General features: G+C 39.1%; 1 protein-coding gene across 1 annotated transcript in view; it reads left to right on the top strand.

Annotated features, from left to right (window-relative positions):
• The window catches only part of CSGALNACT2 (chondroitin sulfate N-acetylgalactosaminyltransferase 2), a 31,634-nt gene that overhangs the window by 2,127 nt on the left and 12,449 nt on the right, over positions 1-17,058 (top strand). Inside the window, exon 2 of the mRNA XM_061380020.1 lies at positions 13,960-15,197. Within this exon, the coding sequence (XP_061236004.1) occupies positions 14,534-15,197 (664 nt within the window). The 5' untranslated portion in view covers positions 13,960-14,533. The remainder of the gene's footprint in view (positions 1-13,959; positions 15,198-17,058) is intronic.

Below are 17,058 nucleotides of genomic sequence, written 5' to 3'. Positions count from 1 at the left end.
AATTTGAATTCTTTGCAGTTAAGTTCCACTCCTGGGATATAGGTCTTCCCAAGTCAGAAATGACTCAGATGATGAGAAGCATTGTTTGAGGGCATAGTTAAATGTAAACAGCTGCAGTCTGTTGCCAATAAAACCCATAAACATATCTGGAAAAAGAGTTTCTACCTCTGCTCCATGGTACTTTTGGTCTCCAAGAAGTGTTTTGTGGACCTCTTTGTTAAAAGGATCACCAGAATGACCTCTGCTTTTAAAAGAGATAAAACTGAACTCGGGGGAGGGAGGGTACAAGAAACATGAGGCCAGGTTTTTTTACTGCAGAAAACAAATTGCACAATGTTTTTCGTAACTCTGAAACAGCGTGTCATCGTGAAGCAAGCTTCATGACTTGCAGTGTTTTCTCTTTAAATAATGTTGAAGCAGGAACATGGATGTGAGATAAAACTTGGGCTTTGAATGAGCACTGAAACTTACAATGTGCTTGGTTTTTTGTCAGTGCGTCTGTCCTTCTAGAAGACCAGCTCTCCAAAATAAAGGTATGGGAAGAGACTATAATAACCTTGCTTCTGGAAAAATAGAATAATAAATAGGGATTTAAAGGAAAAGACTTTTCTTAAATAAATTAATCTTAGAGTTCTCAAAGGGCACCATAAAAAAAAAATGTTTCAGAAGCATAAAAGCTTTTATAAAAAAAGGAAAAAAAAAAGATACTGCGCTTTATCAGTATTATTAATTATGTTCTTGCAAGCTTAGTGCTGGAAATGGGAAAATGTGATCATAATTCTCAAGACATACATGAAGAAATAAAATGCTTTGTTTTTTTAAGGGAATGGGAATACAGTTTTACTTTTGAGTTACAGCCACAGCTTCAGTTTCAGAACACCAGAACAGTTCCATTCTGACTGATTAGAAAAGCCGAGAAAATCCATTAATATTGTTGTTCATTAGAAAAATTTGAAAGTGCACAATGACTGTACTACTCTTACTTTCTTTCTTATGAAGTTGCAGCTCTCCTTGTCATCAGTGTCTTCTGGTGTGAAAGGAGTGAGACAGGATAGTCTTGAGGCCTTTTTTAGGTGCATCTACTTGCTGCTTTCAGCTAAGACTGTTTAAGGCTGTGTGTTTCTTGCGTGTCCCTGAAAATGTAGACGGGTTGGTTAGACAACTTAATAGTTCTTGTGTATCTTACACTTTGATGTGTGTCTAATCTAAACTGGTGATTCTGATGGCCACTGCTAGTTGAGAAACTGCTTAAAAACTAGATAATCACTGGAGTTGTATGTGGTCACTAAAGATCAGATGTTGAAGGGGAAAGGAAAATGAGCTGCTTCCTGAATTCTGGAAGATTTTGCTGCACATGAAAATATGGCACACTAAAACACATGTGAGAAGCTTGTACATTTTATATACTGGCACTAGGTTGCCCATACTGGTTCCTTTTGTTTGTAGTAAGGCTAGTAGTAGACCCTTGCTCCACAATTATTTCAGAGTAGCACATAGTGGGAAGTATATCTTGGAATGATCTCTGCTTTACCTTTCCTGTTTTTGAAGGCTCTTCCCATTCACAGACCAAATGCTCTGAAACTTAACTAGTGAGTTGATAAAGCTGGCAAGCCATTGCAGGTACTGAGTGTGAATGAGAGCACTGGAAAGAGCATCAATGGTGTGTCAGTGTGTCAAAGAAAAGTTCAGAGTATACGGATATGACTTGGGATGAGGAAGCTATGATGTGAGGAAAACTTGAATGTAATTTTTTAATCTAACCATTTCCTGTCATTCTTAATCATCTCCAACTGTAATGAAAAATAACGATAGTGATTGGCCTGTTACTGATTAGTGTCTGCCTGCAGTTCAGGTGCCTTCCAGCACCATGCTCTTGGGTCTGATTACTTCCTTTCGCCCTTATGGTGGTCCTGGGAAGTTCTTGGTCTAGACCCCCTCTGCCTGTCTGGCCTGCAGGGGAGGGGATGAGTGTGTCTCAGTAGGTACTTTTGAGGATTGTTGGCAGCTGTGCCGGTGGGTGAAAGAAGAGGCAGGTGTGTCTTTGTTTTTCTTACACCTTCTTCCTCCTTCGTATTAAAGTCTTTCACTGGTGGAGTGGGTGGGTGATAAAGGGCAGGTCTGTCTCATTGTTTTTCTTGCCCTTTCTGCCTCCCCTATACTAAAGGCTGCTGTTTCACTGGTGAAGAGGATCCTTCTCCTTCATGGTACTGGGCTTTCTGGTACTGGTGTCACTTACAGTGGCTGGCTGGAAAGCCTGGATCAGCACCCGACAGGCAGTGTACGTGTCCTGATGATGTCAAAAGTGAGTGTTCCAGTCAGCTTCCCTACTATGGCCAGAAGTGACCTGAACTGCTAATTAATGCATAACTTCAGTGGGCAGAGGGATAAGAACAAACCTATGGGAGTTTGAGTGTATGTACACTATAGGTGACTAAAGAAAAAATGTGCAGAACTAAAGTAACACTTGAGTTCTCCAAAAAGTTGCATACAAAGCTAGGCTAGTTTTGTATTAACGTATTTAGATTTGGCAATCAAGGAGACTAGTCCCAGGTAATCTTGTAGAGGAAAAGGCACTAATAACTTTTTGGATGCCAGTTACTAGTGAAAGACATGGAAGGACAGTTTCTGGCTTGCAGGTGTGTAGTTGTAGAAAGCCTTGAGAGTTTAGAGCTGAGGTGCTGCTTTACAGAGATGCTGTAATTAATTTTTGTTTGTAGGTGTTGTGGGTATTTGCAGTGACATTTAACGTGTGGCAGTTAATTGTAGCAAGGTAGCTAACCAGGCAAATTTTCTAATACTCTGTTGTACATGTCTGATGTTTGCATATGCCTATCTTCTCTGTAGACACAGTAGAAATAACACAGTAGAAATAATACTTAAATGGTTCTAGCTTTAGCTTGTGTTTCTGTTGCAAGGGCAGGTGTTGAGCAGTGGTGTACAGAAAACAACTGAAGCTCACTGGGAGCACTGCTGCAGTTGAAATGCATTAAAGCAGAGGAAATGATATAAACGAGCTTGTGTTTTGAAGCACACTCAGAAAATACAAAATGCTAGTCTCGAGCACAGTTTAGGCTCTCTGGAAATATATGGAGGGCAAGGTCATCAGTTTCTATGAAATAAAAATCTGTCCTGGAAGAGTGTTTTGGCAGTAGCTTTCAGATGACATGTAGTAGCACTTCTGCTGTCTCTTAAAGGTTTCTCCAAGTAGTGGTGTCAAAGATAAGATGCTTGTCGGCACTCTTGATACCACTCAGCCCTGGAGGTAGCAGATGGCTTGCGTGTCTCATAGTTTTCTGGCAGAGTGGAAATTAAGACTGCTGAGTGATAGTATTTTAGCCCATCTTTCGTGTAGTCCGGGAGCTTCTGCTGCAGGTGGAAGCCTGCTAAAGAAAAGATGTGCAGTTTGCAAAGTAGGAGAATGAGTATTGGTTGTGGTTGCTACTGGCTGGACAGGGGCTAGTATGACTGGTGTGCCTGCCTCTTCCCAGGGCAGTCTGGAAGTAGTGCTCCAGTGAGATGCCTGTGCAGGGCAAGCTGCCCCAGTGCTCCCAGGGTTTGGAACAGGACTGCATTCTAACATCTAAAATGCTGTATTATATTCTGCTATTGTTTGGTTTGGGTTGGTTTTTTTTCCAGATTTTAGACAAAAACCAGTGACTTTGAATTTTGTATTTAACCATTCAGAGTTGCTCTTTAGCTGTTTAGGGTTTCTATCAGAGGTTCTCAGAGCTTCTATTAGAATTTTACCTGGATAGATGAAGAGGTGGAAATATAATAAGGATTTAAGTTGGTCTGAGGGGCCAAGAGAAGGTAACAAAACTTTAAACCATTGTTCAGATAGCTGCTGGTAGGCCTATGTGTCAGATGTAGCGCTTTGAACAGCTTGTGACAGTTACCTGTGGTAATAACATGTATGTTCCTGCTGGGAAACAAAACTAGCAAAAAAAATAAAATAAAAAATTGTGAAATATGAGCGGAACAGAGGAATGGCATGAGAAACCTGGAAAACTCAAGAGGTTTGTAGAAACTCCTGGCTTTTCTCCCCTCTGAATTATGATTGTCTTTTCCTGAAAAGAAGAGGAAAGATGATCCAGGTGGTCTAAAGACTGACTTCTGGGACTTGAAAAACAAAACAGACATGGAGCACAATAATGTGAAGTGTTGAGTGTTTGGTGTTTCTATTTTTCATACTGGTGTCTTTTTCAATGCAAGGCAACTTAAAAAAAAACCCAAACAAATCAAGATTGATAGTTCTGACAAGCTGCCAGCTTCTGTGCTTTCAGTGAATCCTGGTACTGCTAGTCCTTTAAGAGTAAGTTAATGCTTAGTTATAATGTCAAATTAAAAAATTACATATTACTTAATACATCTAGCTGTGCTTCTGGAACACAACAGATGTTTCTCTGTTGTTTAGCATACAGCATTCACTTCTAGTGACACATTCATGGATGATCTGTTGTGCTGAAAGCAGAACCTAAACTACTGCTCTGATTTTTAGCCATTCTAAAATTATTTGTAGGTTATGCTCCTCCTTCCCTCTTAGATTCATGATCTGAGGACTAGGAAAGTGAGCGCAGTCTTGAGTATCACATGTGAACTTAAGCTAGCTGATTCAGTTTAAGAAAAACTTGAGTAGTTGATTTCCAAGGCAGCATTTTTCTCAGGATTTCTGTATCAAATTGGTTTTTTTTTAAGCTGCTTTCAGATATTTTACCAATTGGACAAAATGCACAGAAATGGCTTCCAGTCGTCACTTCAGAAGTCTTATTGCTCTTCAGACGTGGAATGAAGAGATTTCCATGCAAATATTGGTCCAGAGTACCCCCCTACAAAATTTGGCAGTAAATTGCAACTTTAATGAGAACATTGCTGTGGTAGTACTCAGTGTACAATTATCCAATTAAACTTTTTATGAATTTTAAATCAGTTGCATTTATATGTTTCTGCTTTAGAGGCATATATTCATAGAGGTCTGAAAGTCTTTTTAAGAAAGTTGAACACACTTGAGTTTAACTTCTTGCTATGTTCACTTCAACTGCTACCACTTCATCATAACGTGGATTTTTACCTCCTTGAAAACAGTATAGCTCTTACCATAGAAAAATTAGGAGGTTAAAAAAAAATAAAATAATATTCTAAGTCCTCCACAGGATTAAGTTTTTAACCGTTAGGGTTTTTTTTCGTATGTGGTTTTTGGTGGGTTTTTTTAATGACAGTTAATTAGCTGGCCAACTGTTGTAACATCCTGGTTGAGAATATTTCCACAATGGAAAATGTTAGTCATTCTAAGTGTTTGGTTTGTTAATGAATAGAAAATGGCATCAGCAAAAATGTAGGTATGCTGTGCAAATGCTGTGCACCCAAGCTAGGATCACTAGTTACCTTTTAATATTCTATTGCGTTTGCTGAGGCGTGTTCATCTTGTGTGTGGGAAGTCTTTAGCTGGGGCCTCATAAGATGTTTAGATGCTCTGTGTGTCTAAAGAGTATTTTACCCTTCCTTATTCACTGTAAGGTGGTGCTCTTTAAGTGTAACTGGTTTTCCTGTCCTTTTAAAAGAGACTGTTTTCCTTTGAAATAAAAAAACCCAACAAAACAAAACAACCCAACCTCCCTCAGCACTACCCTTTTGAAGACTACTGGGCATTGTAACTGGTTGGGGTTGTTACTGCTTCTTGCTGTGGCTGTTGCTCTGTCATACAAAAGGAGTATAAAGATTTCGCTGGATGTACTCCAGGAGAGACTACGATGCATCCTTGAAGATAAGTTGAAGTTGCTGTTAAGCACTGTGATTTAGTCTTGCTTAAGCTATCCTCCACAGTGATATGGCTGTCCTTCAGCCTGTTAGTGTGCAGTGTTACATGTGCTGTTCTGAGATCATCCTTCAGTGACCAGACCTGAGTACTACTGTCAATTGGATAAGGCTGCTCAGGTGGTGTGCCCTGGGCTTGGAGCCCACCTCACTGCCGTGTTACTGTTGCCCATGTAATTTATACAGTCCCTCACAGATTATTTTGTTAATAAGTGTATTACAAAGCACGTAGTAAAAGTATGTCAGATCTTGTGTCTAATGCTTGTGTAAAAAAGTATCATTACTTAAGAGATGTTAGGAATACCAGGAGAAAGTGCTTCCTTGATAACTGTACTAAGGTAGCTACTTGTTCTTTTGTTCCCAGTTCTAGGTTGAACTTTAGCAACCAATAGGGTTGGCAAAATAAGTGTAGACATATAATAGTAGTGTTCTTTCAATGCCCTTTCAGTAAGGGGAAGAAGACTTGCTTCTCTAAGTTTGGAGTTTGAGGCTCTTTTGCCAGATTTAAAAAGAGGAATAGTGCCTGCAGCAGTGCAAAACCCCACAAGCTAAATAGTGTAAATTATAGGAAAAGGTGTGTAAAATAGGTTATTCATCCTATGGCAGCTGAAGGTAGTGAGTCTTCCAGGATAGCTATTCAGTAATAATTTTAAGACAAACAAATCAACAAACAAAACTCCTTCGGCTGGCCTTACCTAGGAGGTTTTACCTACTAGTTTCTTGGCAAGCAGATGTCTCTCTTCATAACAATAGTAAAGTGACCGTGAGTTGACTTTTATTTCCTGGCTTTATCTGAAATGGGATAATATTGACCAGCATAGTTAAGGTGTAGCTGGTTGGTTTTCAAGTTCCAATTCCAATTCAGCACTTTCCAGATAAATGGGCTTGCTTTGGAAGCCAAAGCAGGGCTCCTATTCATAAACTCATTGCTTACTTTGGATTAGGTATGAAGTAAATAGTGTGAATAATGTTGTTCTTTCATTTGTCCCCTTAACTATGTAATGCATTTGGGTTTGTGTAGGAACAACAAATGCTGGGACATATGGTAACTTGCTTCTCTAACTTCTGGGAGATAAAACTGCTTCAGCAAAAGGCTGTATTTTTCCTTGTTATTTCACAGTAGATAATGTAAGAATTGAATTTAAACCATTTCACTGCAGTTAATATTTCCATCATTTGAGGATGATGGCAGGACTGCTTTTTCCAGGGGCTGTTGTGGCAAGAATATCACCATTCCTAGGTTTCTGGATATCGCCTTCTGCTTGCTTTCTCTGAGAGTGGAGACAATAAAACTGATACTGTTTCATATTCTGTTGGCTTGCCATGCTGATTTATCTGCTGGTCAGGTATCCAGAGTGAGGAAGTGGTATGTGGTACAGGGGCAGGATGAATCCTTTGCAGAGCCCTGAAGGCCTGTGTTGCTATTGTGAAAACACATGCCAGTGAACTTGTTGAAACTGAGGCACAAATTGCAAGAGAGGGTTTGGGAAGGCTGTAAAGACCCAAACATTCTTGACTGATAGAGCCTAGACACGCTTGATCTTATAATGATTGAACACCAGTATTAAAATGAAACCCTACTTTCTTCTATGTGTTCTTTCTTTAAGAAAATTAGTATAAAGTGTGCTGTTTTGTCACATTTCCTGAAAATACGCAACTAATAAACAGGACCTGATCCTGGATAAAGACAGAATACCTTTTTGATAGTCTCTCTCCAGTGTTGACAGTGAGTTGATCTGTTGCATGAACAAGGAAGATAAGAAACCCTATATGTGTTCCCTGTGTACTTGAGCCTCAAATGTGACAGTGGAAACCTGTGGAGGGTTAGTCTTAATTTTATTTTGGAGCATAGCATTTCTGCTGGCAAAAACAAAATGTTATTTTGGTGAATAAACCCTTTGCATAGGGATTATTTTGTTTTTGAATAGTAAGTCCTGTGATTGTCATCACCCACCACTGAAGTAGCTTTTTCCTACAGGTTCCAGTGCCTAAACTACTTATTCCTGGTGTCGTGTGAGTACTACTATGATCCTTGTGCCAAAGGTCTGAATTTTTTATTTCTTTTTCTTCCCGTTTAGGAGCTAAATAAATGCCTAAAGTTACGTATTGCATATATGCTCATGCACTTTAATCTGTATAATTCATAAATAATTAATTGAAGGCTGTTCATAATGCATGCGGTAGTTCTTAGATCTTGTGTTGACTGGGTGGTGGCTTTTGTTTTTTGTTTTGTTTTGGCTTGGCTTGTGTGGGTTGTTTGGTTTTTTTGTTTTTGTTTTCTTTTCCACATCCTTAATTAAAATTCAAGTAAGATGCTCAATGTGCAGTCATCATTGTCCCCCTGCACCTTCTGTGGGACTCTAGCTTTAGCAGTGTTTACCAGCAGGACTTAATAACAAAGAAGGCAGAGAATGCATAGGAGCAATGCTAAATTGATAGCTCAGCTTTATATTGGGTTGTTAGCTGATGAGCAGCCAGGTGAAGCTGGCTGCAGAAACACAGATGACTGCATATCTGATATTGCTTGGAGTCTGTTGAGTAACTGATGGATGTGAGCCAAATGCAACCGTTTTTCATATTTATCAACCAAGTAGAGCTGATAAGCTTATCAGAATTAAGAATTGCTGATTTTGGGGTTGAATTAGATTTGCTGGGGGACTGGTTGTCACCTCATCTTCCAAGGCAGGTGTCTCACTTTGTTTTGTTATGTTAGGGCTTTTTTGTTTGTTTGGGGATTTTTAGATCTGCAGTGTCTGGAGAAATAACTTTTTGACTGCTCTGTCCTGTTGAGGAGTGTTTGTGTGTACTCTTCCATGTTTGGTCCTATACAGTATTGTTCATGTGAGCATTCCAAGGTAATGTGCATATGAGGGGAATGCTGGGAAGGTACAGAGGAGGCTATAAGGAAATTTTGATAGAAATAACTAAGAGGTAGCTGGAAGAAAAAAATCATTGTAGTGTCAGATAATGTGAGTAGCAAAGCTGGAGTTCTTTACTTAGGCACTAAAGTTGTATGTTACGACTAGAACAGTGTACTATGATGTAAACTGTCAAAAAGTTAAAAATCAGCTGATGCTTGTGCATGATGTGATTGATTTACCACAGACAGTGGTTGTGATGTGTGTATAAGTGCAACTTTCAGATTCTTCAGGATTTATTATTAAATCGGTAAGGGCTAAAATACTTAATGATTGTTTTAAATTTCCTACTGGCTTTCTTGAATACATATCTTCTTTCCATAAATTTATAGTGGGTTTCAGCTTCTTTCCTGTCCAGTGTTGTGTGTGTGTGCTTGGGAGGCAGAATTGTAGCTGAAAGCAAATTGGATGGTAGAATTATGATGAAAAACATGTTCTTTACAGTCAGTGCAGTGTGGGTGAGATACTAGACTGAAAATTAGCTTTCTGTGGAAAGTGAGAAGTGTGGCCCCTAGCTCTTCTCTTGGTTATTTTTTTTTCTCCTCTTGGCTTTTCCTTTTCTATTAACCTTCCCAAAAGCCAACAAATCTGACTTTGGTACTTCTTTGACTAGAACTGTATAAAAAAGCCCTGAACAAATTTCTCTGTGTCTTTTCTGAGGCCATGCCTCAGTGGACTGCACACAGCAGAAATTATGTGTTTCTGTGTACTTGGGTATGATTTGAGGTTTCTCAGTCTAGGGTTTATGCAAAGATTGCCTGTGACACCAAAGACAGCAAACTTGCTTTGTGCTGGTTTCAGTGGGTGAGGAGAACTGTGTGTGCCGTGTTTCCCTGACATTCATAAGCAATTCTGTTTTCAGTGATACTCTTCAGAATAAGAAGGGATGATACTGACCTTATGTTTTCATTGTGTAACTTGCCAAATAGAGAACTATTTGTGTGTGGAGGGGGATTTAAGACTGTGAATATCTGTGGCATCTGGGTGAAATTACGAACAATAAAGCAACTATGAAAATCAGCTGGAATTTCATAAGCTGCTAAACTATGACCATCTAGGGCATGCTGAAGGAAAAGGACATGTCTGAATTAGAACATGCTAAAATGAGGAATGTCCGTTGGTACAGTCTGGCATGAGGCCAAGTGTATACTGAATTAGGTCACTGCTTTAAGTGTGAATGTTTCCCCCTTTTGAAAGTGGTACTCATCCTTTGCAATAAGGAACCAAAACAGAATGGTAATGTAATAAAAACAAATTTAAAAGCATTTTCAATTAGCATGCTGGTCTGTTCCCTTGTGCTTGGAGAATCAATGAACTCCTTTTTTAAGGAACAGTAATGTTTCCATAGTTGAATATACATCAGGCCCTGGAAATGCAGGAACAACCAGTTGCTTCTGGAAAATTTGCAAATCTTCATAAGCATTGCATAAGCCTCAGATGTCTCGTTATTTGGAAATCATAGGGAGTATTGTAAATAGACTTGTTTCGAAGAATTGAAATTATGTGAAATATCAGGATGTGCAATTTAAAGATTTGGAACTTAAATCTTCAAACGCTGAAGTGCTGATCCCAAGGCCGCCTGTGTGATTACTAATTTCCATGTATCTTATTGTTCTCTTTTATAAACTTCAGATGTGCCTTGTGACACTGAATTAATTTTCCTATTGTGATTCTTGGGATCCTGTGTGGTTTTGCTAATTCTGGGGTTTCACAGCCTGCTTTCTCTTGTAATCATCTTCTACAGCCTGGGAGTATTTACTGGAATTCCTAAAATAGTGCTGTGCCAGACCGAATTCATATCAAATTTGGGTTGTAAATATGCAAAGCTGGTGCTTCTCTGAAGAGAGAGCATAGTGAAACAGAGGGCTTGTGAACCCTTCTTTTCTGATGGGGTGAGAATTAGGATTCTTACTGGCCTCACTCATGCCTTCGAGGACGAAAGATGAAAATGGTATCTGACTCCTTTAGGGTGACTCTTAGCAGAGTTAATGCTGGGTGAGGCAGGCATGGAGGTGGGGAAGGAAGAGGTATGTAAGTCTGCTGTAGCAAATTAACTCACCCCTTCAGCTCTCCATGTGTGATTTAAAATTTTAACATTGTTTAGCATAACTGTCTGCACAAACACTCCTGGCCTTTCAAGGCCACAGGGAAGCTGTAGTGGGAAAGATGCTTGCTCTTTATCGTGTTGCATGAGAACTGTCACAGATAAATAGGCAAAACCTATCTTGTGCAAAAAGGCTGTCTTGTTAATAAGATTGCCACTAGCTCACTAGAGAAGAGTTTTGACTAATGAAGGAATAATTAAAGCCTAGAAGGAAAAGAACCAGTAAGCTCTTTACAGCCTACTGCACATAGTTTCCATTGCTTCAGAAACAGCTTGTTGTTTCTCTTTCATAAGCACCCCTGAAGGCAGTGTGCCACAGACCAGCCTGCTGGTGTAAACAGGGAAAGTTCCTGTAGGGAAGACTCAGAAATCTGCAGTTACTCATAATCTGTTGTTGTGTTGGTGGTGCAATACAAACGGGAGTCCCTGTGGAGGCATGCTGGCTTTTTTAATCCATGCTAACCATAATGATGTACGTTTGGCCACCGTTAAAATTCTTAAGAACAGAGTGGCTCTTTCATTGCCCTCTGGTGTTTGAGGTTACCTTAATCTCGTGGTAGATTGTGTCCTCTTGACACATAACAGGAAATCTGTTGTCACTTCTTTCTAAGACATGAATGAGACCTAAAGAAACTTAGCGACTCATCAAAGTGAGGACAGGGCAATTTATTGGTAGATCAATAATTGAATAAAGGCCTACTAGGCTAATGATCCACCTTCAGGGATGTCTGTTTATCACGTAAGGACAGTTACTGATTGTTTAAAGCCCATGGTGGTGAGAGATTGCATGACTTCTTGGTGGCTTTAAGTTAGAGGTTCACTGATGAACCGAATCTGGCCATGGTGTACAGCTGCCTGCACTGGCCGTTATCAAAATGTACCATGGTGCCTGTGTTTGTGTATAAGCAATGCAAAAATGTTGCTGTTGTTGACAGGCTGCGCAATCAAAAATAGTTGGAATTGGGTTTGTCAGTATTTTATGCAAGTCAGGTAGTTTATTTCTCAGTATGCCTTGACTGACTTAAGATGTGCTGGCTTATGCATGGAGTGGCTTTAGTACAGTCTAGTATTTATGCAGGTTTAAAAAAAAAAAAGGTACTTTATGTAATTAATCGTGGCTTCGCCTCTTGTGGTCTAACAGAACAAAAATTCAGGAGGAAAAGTGAAAAAAACATCATATAGGCAACTTGCTACTTAAGAAAGCTTGGGGATGGTATGACATAATTTCTGGTTTGTTTTTTTTTTCATTATTTCTGAACTGGTTTTATCCTGAAGATGTTTTTTTCTTCTGTCTCCCTTGATTCACCACGTCTGGACCCTGGTCAGTAGTCTGAGGATACATCTGGTGTTGATCACCCTTTATAGGCATTTAACTTGCATTTATATAATGCTGTGTTTGTGCAATGAGGCGTAACTTCTGTCTTATTTGAACTTAAAAGGGTGTAATCTAGAATTCATTTCATAAAACTTACTTATTTTATACCAGAGTAGCCAGTAGCTTTACGTCAGTTGAAAAAGCTGAAGTTTCAAATAACTGTTGCCTTTAAGCTGCTCTCTTAAGAATTTCTACATAATGCTTCCACTTCATTTGTGAACAGGGTCATAGGCAGGGACCTCAGTACCAGAAATACTAGTATCTTCTTCAAGTAGTCTTGCAGGCTCAGATGGACAACTCTGAAGTGTGCAGCTCTTGCAAAACTCAGTGTACGTGACATGCATGCAAAGTTAGGATCTGCTATCACAGCATTGGTTTTGGTGGTATGAATAAATTATTTAACTTTTCAGGCCTTGTAATGTGAGCTTCCTTGCAAATGAGGATGCTAAATATTGTGATACTGCTGGTATGTGGTACATGATTCTCACTAAAGAATGTCTTGATTGTAGAAGCTGGATGGGAAGGGAGAAATGTCACAAGGGAAGACATAACTGGGGAGAAATATTGCAAGGTGTTTGTAAGCACATGAAGTGCATCGTGTCATCATGACTTATTTACAAGGACAGGGGAAGATGGAGTTTGTGGCTGCTTGGCGGTGTTAGATAACAGCCTGTCCAACCCATATAGAGGGAGTGTTGGAGTGGGCAATCTCTTTTCTAATGTCAGAAGCATACTGAAACTGAACTGAAGTTATTCAAGGTCCCAGAACTTCCCCCAGACGAGTTATGCAGCATAGTCAAAATGAACGTACAGCTAACAGATCACTGGATAAATTTTAATGAGCTTCACTTATTTTATACATCCAAGTTTTAAGCTGAAGTACTTTATTAATGTGAGAATGTAGACTAATATGCATTGAGCTTAATTATAGCTCTTTATGCTGTCACTGAAGAGGCCCATAAACTGTTCAGCTGACTGTTGTTGCTGAGCAGGATTTTTGGAATCCCCCCTCTTGTGTTACTGTGGTTTCTTTTCCCTGACCTTTTCCTCCAAGCCTCAGCAATGTAAGAGTGTGACCCATGCAAATGGTCAATGCCTCTTGATGCTAGCCTAACCAAATAAAAAGGTGGAAATGTTAGACAATGGGTAGTCTCAGGCTGCCTTCCATCAGTTGGGAATTAGGGTTTGAATTTGAATCTCTCTTGAATTTAACTTATTCTGAAGTGCTGTTTCTGGAGATTTTGATATTTAAATCTGCAAAACTTTACTCATGAGTAAATAATTATCTCCTAAAAGATATTTACTTAAAATAAAAGCAAATGTAAATGCAAGCTTCTGTTGCTGCTGCTTCTAAACAGTTCTTGGAATTTTTTTTCAGTTCAGAGGAGTAGAAAGGGCATCGTGTTTTTTGTCTTCCCACAGAGGAAAACAAAACAAAAAAAATCAAACCCAAGAATGAATGGGGGAGGTAAAACAAATAAAATTTGATGAGACTAGAAGAACCCTTACTGCTTTAGCTGACTTTGTGAAAAATGTATTTCATTAGACTGTCTATATTGCTTTTTTTCAGGTACTATGTCAAAGGGAATCACTGATGGATAATACAATGGAAAGAGATAATGTTTTTCATTCTCCTTTTCCCACTCCTTCCCCCAGCAGTCCTTTGCATCCATGTGTTACAACTTTATTCATGTGTTTTCAGATGACTAGCTGCTTTGTAGCTCTAATATGCACCTTTCTTTTAATTTTAGGTTCTGACTTCATTTTGCTGACTCAAACCGCAGATTCCAAGGAAAGGAGGGGAAGTGGAATAAAATACTCAAGTGCCAGAGGAAAGGCCAGACTACCCAATGAAAATTACTAAGTTGTAGATTGCTCTCACACACAAGGGAGAAAAATTGCTGTTGATTCAAAGCTCATGAAATTACTTCTGCAGACTTTGCTCACTGAACTTCAAATAGACTAAAACCACCCAAGTAGGGTTGAAACAGGAAATGGAAATATGACTCCTTGCTGGTGTCTTCCGCCTTCCTCACCCTCTGCAGGTTTTTTCGTTTGGGGTAGGAAATCCTGAACAAATTGTATGGCGTCAACCAAGCTCATAGTTGATGGTTATGGATGACATAGGAACTTCAGATTTATGTCTCTGCAATGACACCTGATTAAGGCAAAGGTTGAAAACTGCACGTCAGCTACTTTATCAAAACTTGTAGTAACTGTTGCAGGCATACTTTCTCTGTCTTTCTAGAATTTGAACTCTGGGGTGATGTTCCCTGAAAAGCATGAGCAGATAAGTCATATTTTTGAATTGGAAGTGGTAGTAACATGAGAATGCCCAGAAGAGGCTTTGCAATTCAAGCCAGGACTCGTTGGCTATTAGTGGGCCTTGCTTTACTATTCAGTTTAGTCTTGCTTATGTATTTGCTGGAGTGTGCTCCACAAACAGACGATAATGGATCTCTGCCTGGTGTTGTAGGCGAAAGCATGGGCAAAGAATACTATCAAGCTCTCTTGCAGGAGCAAGAAGAGCATTATCAAAACAGAGCTACCAGTCTGAAACGTCAGATTGCCCAGTTAAAGCAAGAGCTTCAGGAAATGAGTGACAAATTGAAATCCCTGCAGGAAAAAAAGAGCCCAAGGGTCAATGGTATGAACTACCAGGGCACCAAAGAACAGTCATCCAATGATCTCCTAGAATTTCTTCATTCACAGATTGACAAAGCTGAGGTGAGCGTGGGGGCTAAACTGCCTAGTGAATATGGTGTCATTCCTTTTGAAAGCTTTACATCCATGAAAGTATTTCAGTTGGAAATGGGGCTCACTCGGCATCCAGAAGAGAAACCTGTTAGAAAGGATAAGCGAGATGAGTTGGTGGAAGTTATTGAGGCTGGCCTAGAAGTCATCAATAATCCAGATGAAGAAGATGGACAAGATGAAGATGATGGAGTAGGAGAGAGGCAGCTGTATAGTGAAAATGATTTCATAGAAGGTATGTTTATTATAAGCTTTCCAGCCCCATAACAGAATGTCACAACAGACATTTAATGGCATTTGTATTTTTTACGAGTTTACCTGCTTGAATATACTCTTGAACAGATGTTACACTAAGTACCTTTATTTCTAATGATGAGACTATTACTGCTTCATTATCTTGTGTTTTGAGTAGGGGGCAAGAAATCCATTTCAGAAGGGCTCACCACAAGTGTACAGGATACAGCTGTGTCTGCCTAAAATACTGAGGCATTCGTAATTGGTTGTAGCTGAAGTCAGTGTAACAGAACTGCTTACGGTGCTGAATAACTGAAAGACTTCCAGTGAAACTGGTGGCTTCAGGAGGGAGAAATTGATAAATTTCTCTTGTTCCAGCATAGTTAAGCCAGTCAGTATGAAGCTACAGGGTCCTTCTTATCTGTATACTACTTTTACTTAATATTCAGGCTACTGACTGTCATAGATTTGACACACTTATATCGGAGGGAGATCATTGGTAGGCTTATGTACTCTGGTCTTGTCAGCTGAAGAACTTTGTGTTCTTCATGGTATACAAGTTACAGGGTCTGCTAAGCTGCATTACCTTGAACTATTTTGTTGTTCTCCAGTTCTCTCTCAGTACTTACAATTACAGGGCACATTATTATAAAAACAGATATAGAAGCTATGTTTTCACTTAGTGACACCCTTAAAATATGCATTAGTGATAATTCCTACAGAAGTTGGCTTTCAAGGTACAGTAAAATGCTGTTGGAGATAATCAAAACCTGTCCTGGTATCTCTTTTTTTTGTATTTACAGTATTAAATACAGTTCATGCTGCCATAAAAAAGCCCCACAGAATTTGGAGCATGTTATAAAAGCATTACTGTAAAAGGGATTCTGGATCTCAGCAGTACTGATGTCTGCACTATTAAGCAAACATGCTGGAGAAAAGTACCGTTGGCCTTGAAATAATCAGTTCTTTCAGTCTAAGATGATGTAATTGGTCTGTAGCACAAAAAGTCTGCTTTTAACAGCTAATGTGATTAAAGCTTAATGCAAGTACTCTTCTTCATTCCAGAAGGTGGAACAGGTCATAGAATCCACTCAACTGTGTCAGTATAACACAGCCAATGCAGTGTTAGGCTCTTGGTACAGTTTTTACTGAAAGCCATATTATTTTGTCTGGAGGTAGTCATCCTTGCAATTAAAATTGTTTTCTTTCTATATTAAGTGTGCAGCTGTTTTTTCTTTTTACCATTACTGAAATAGCTGTTTATTTTTCTCAGTGCACTGTCTATAATGACTGCAGACCTCCAAGGAGCAAGAGCAAGTAAATTTAGGACCTTAAAGTTGTACTTCATGCCCCTGCCTCTGTTCACACCAGTGTATTGATAACCGGTTTTGGAAATCAAACTGCTGTAACGACATTCTTTTCAAGCATAGGGAACTGTAGAAAAAGAAAAACATTTTTATGATGTTGCTCATGTTGGGTGTTGCTCATGTTGCATTACTATGGCAACTAGCTGTAGTAATGCGTATCAGTGTGGGTTGTTGGTTTGGTTGGTTTTGGTGTTTCTTTTTTGTTTGTTTGCCCACTGTCTCAATTTGTAAAAGCATCAAGAATTGTTTTTCTTCCTCTATTTTAGGATTTAACTGTATTGGAGTCACTTGTGACAACAAAGACTAATGATATGAATTAAAAATTAATCTGTCTTTTGCATATTTAAATTTGTCTGCTCTATAAATGCAAATTTCTAAATAAACTTTTCTTAAAAAGTACATACCAAATAATACACAGTATTTGAATCTACTGATTTTTATTACTGCTTAGGCCACAAAGTGTAGGCAAAAATGTATTCTGATCAGTGCTTTCTT

The sequence above is a fragment of the Neopsephotus bourkii genome, unplaced genomic scaffold (genome assembly GCF_033783945.1).
Source record: "Neopsephotus bourkii isolate Nb327-2 ecotype Australia unplaced genomic scaffold, CSIRO-AGI_Nbou_v1 NB_1783, whole genome shotgun sequence".
NCBI classification, from domain to species: Eukaryota; Metazoa; Chordata; class Aves; order Psittaciformes; family Psittacidae; genus Neopsephotus; species Neopsephotus bourkii.
Note: the sequence above shows the minus strand (reverse complement) of the source record. Positions and strands in the feature narration are given on the sequence as shown.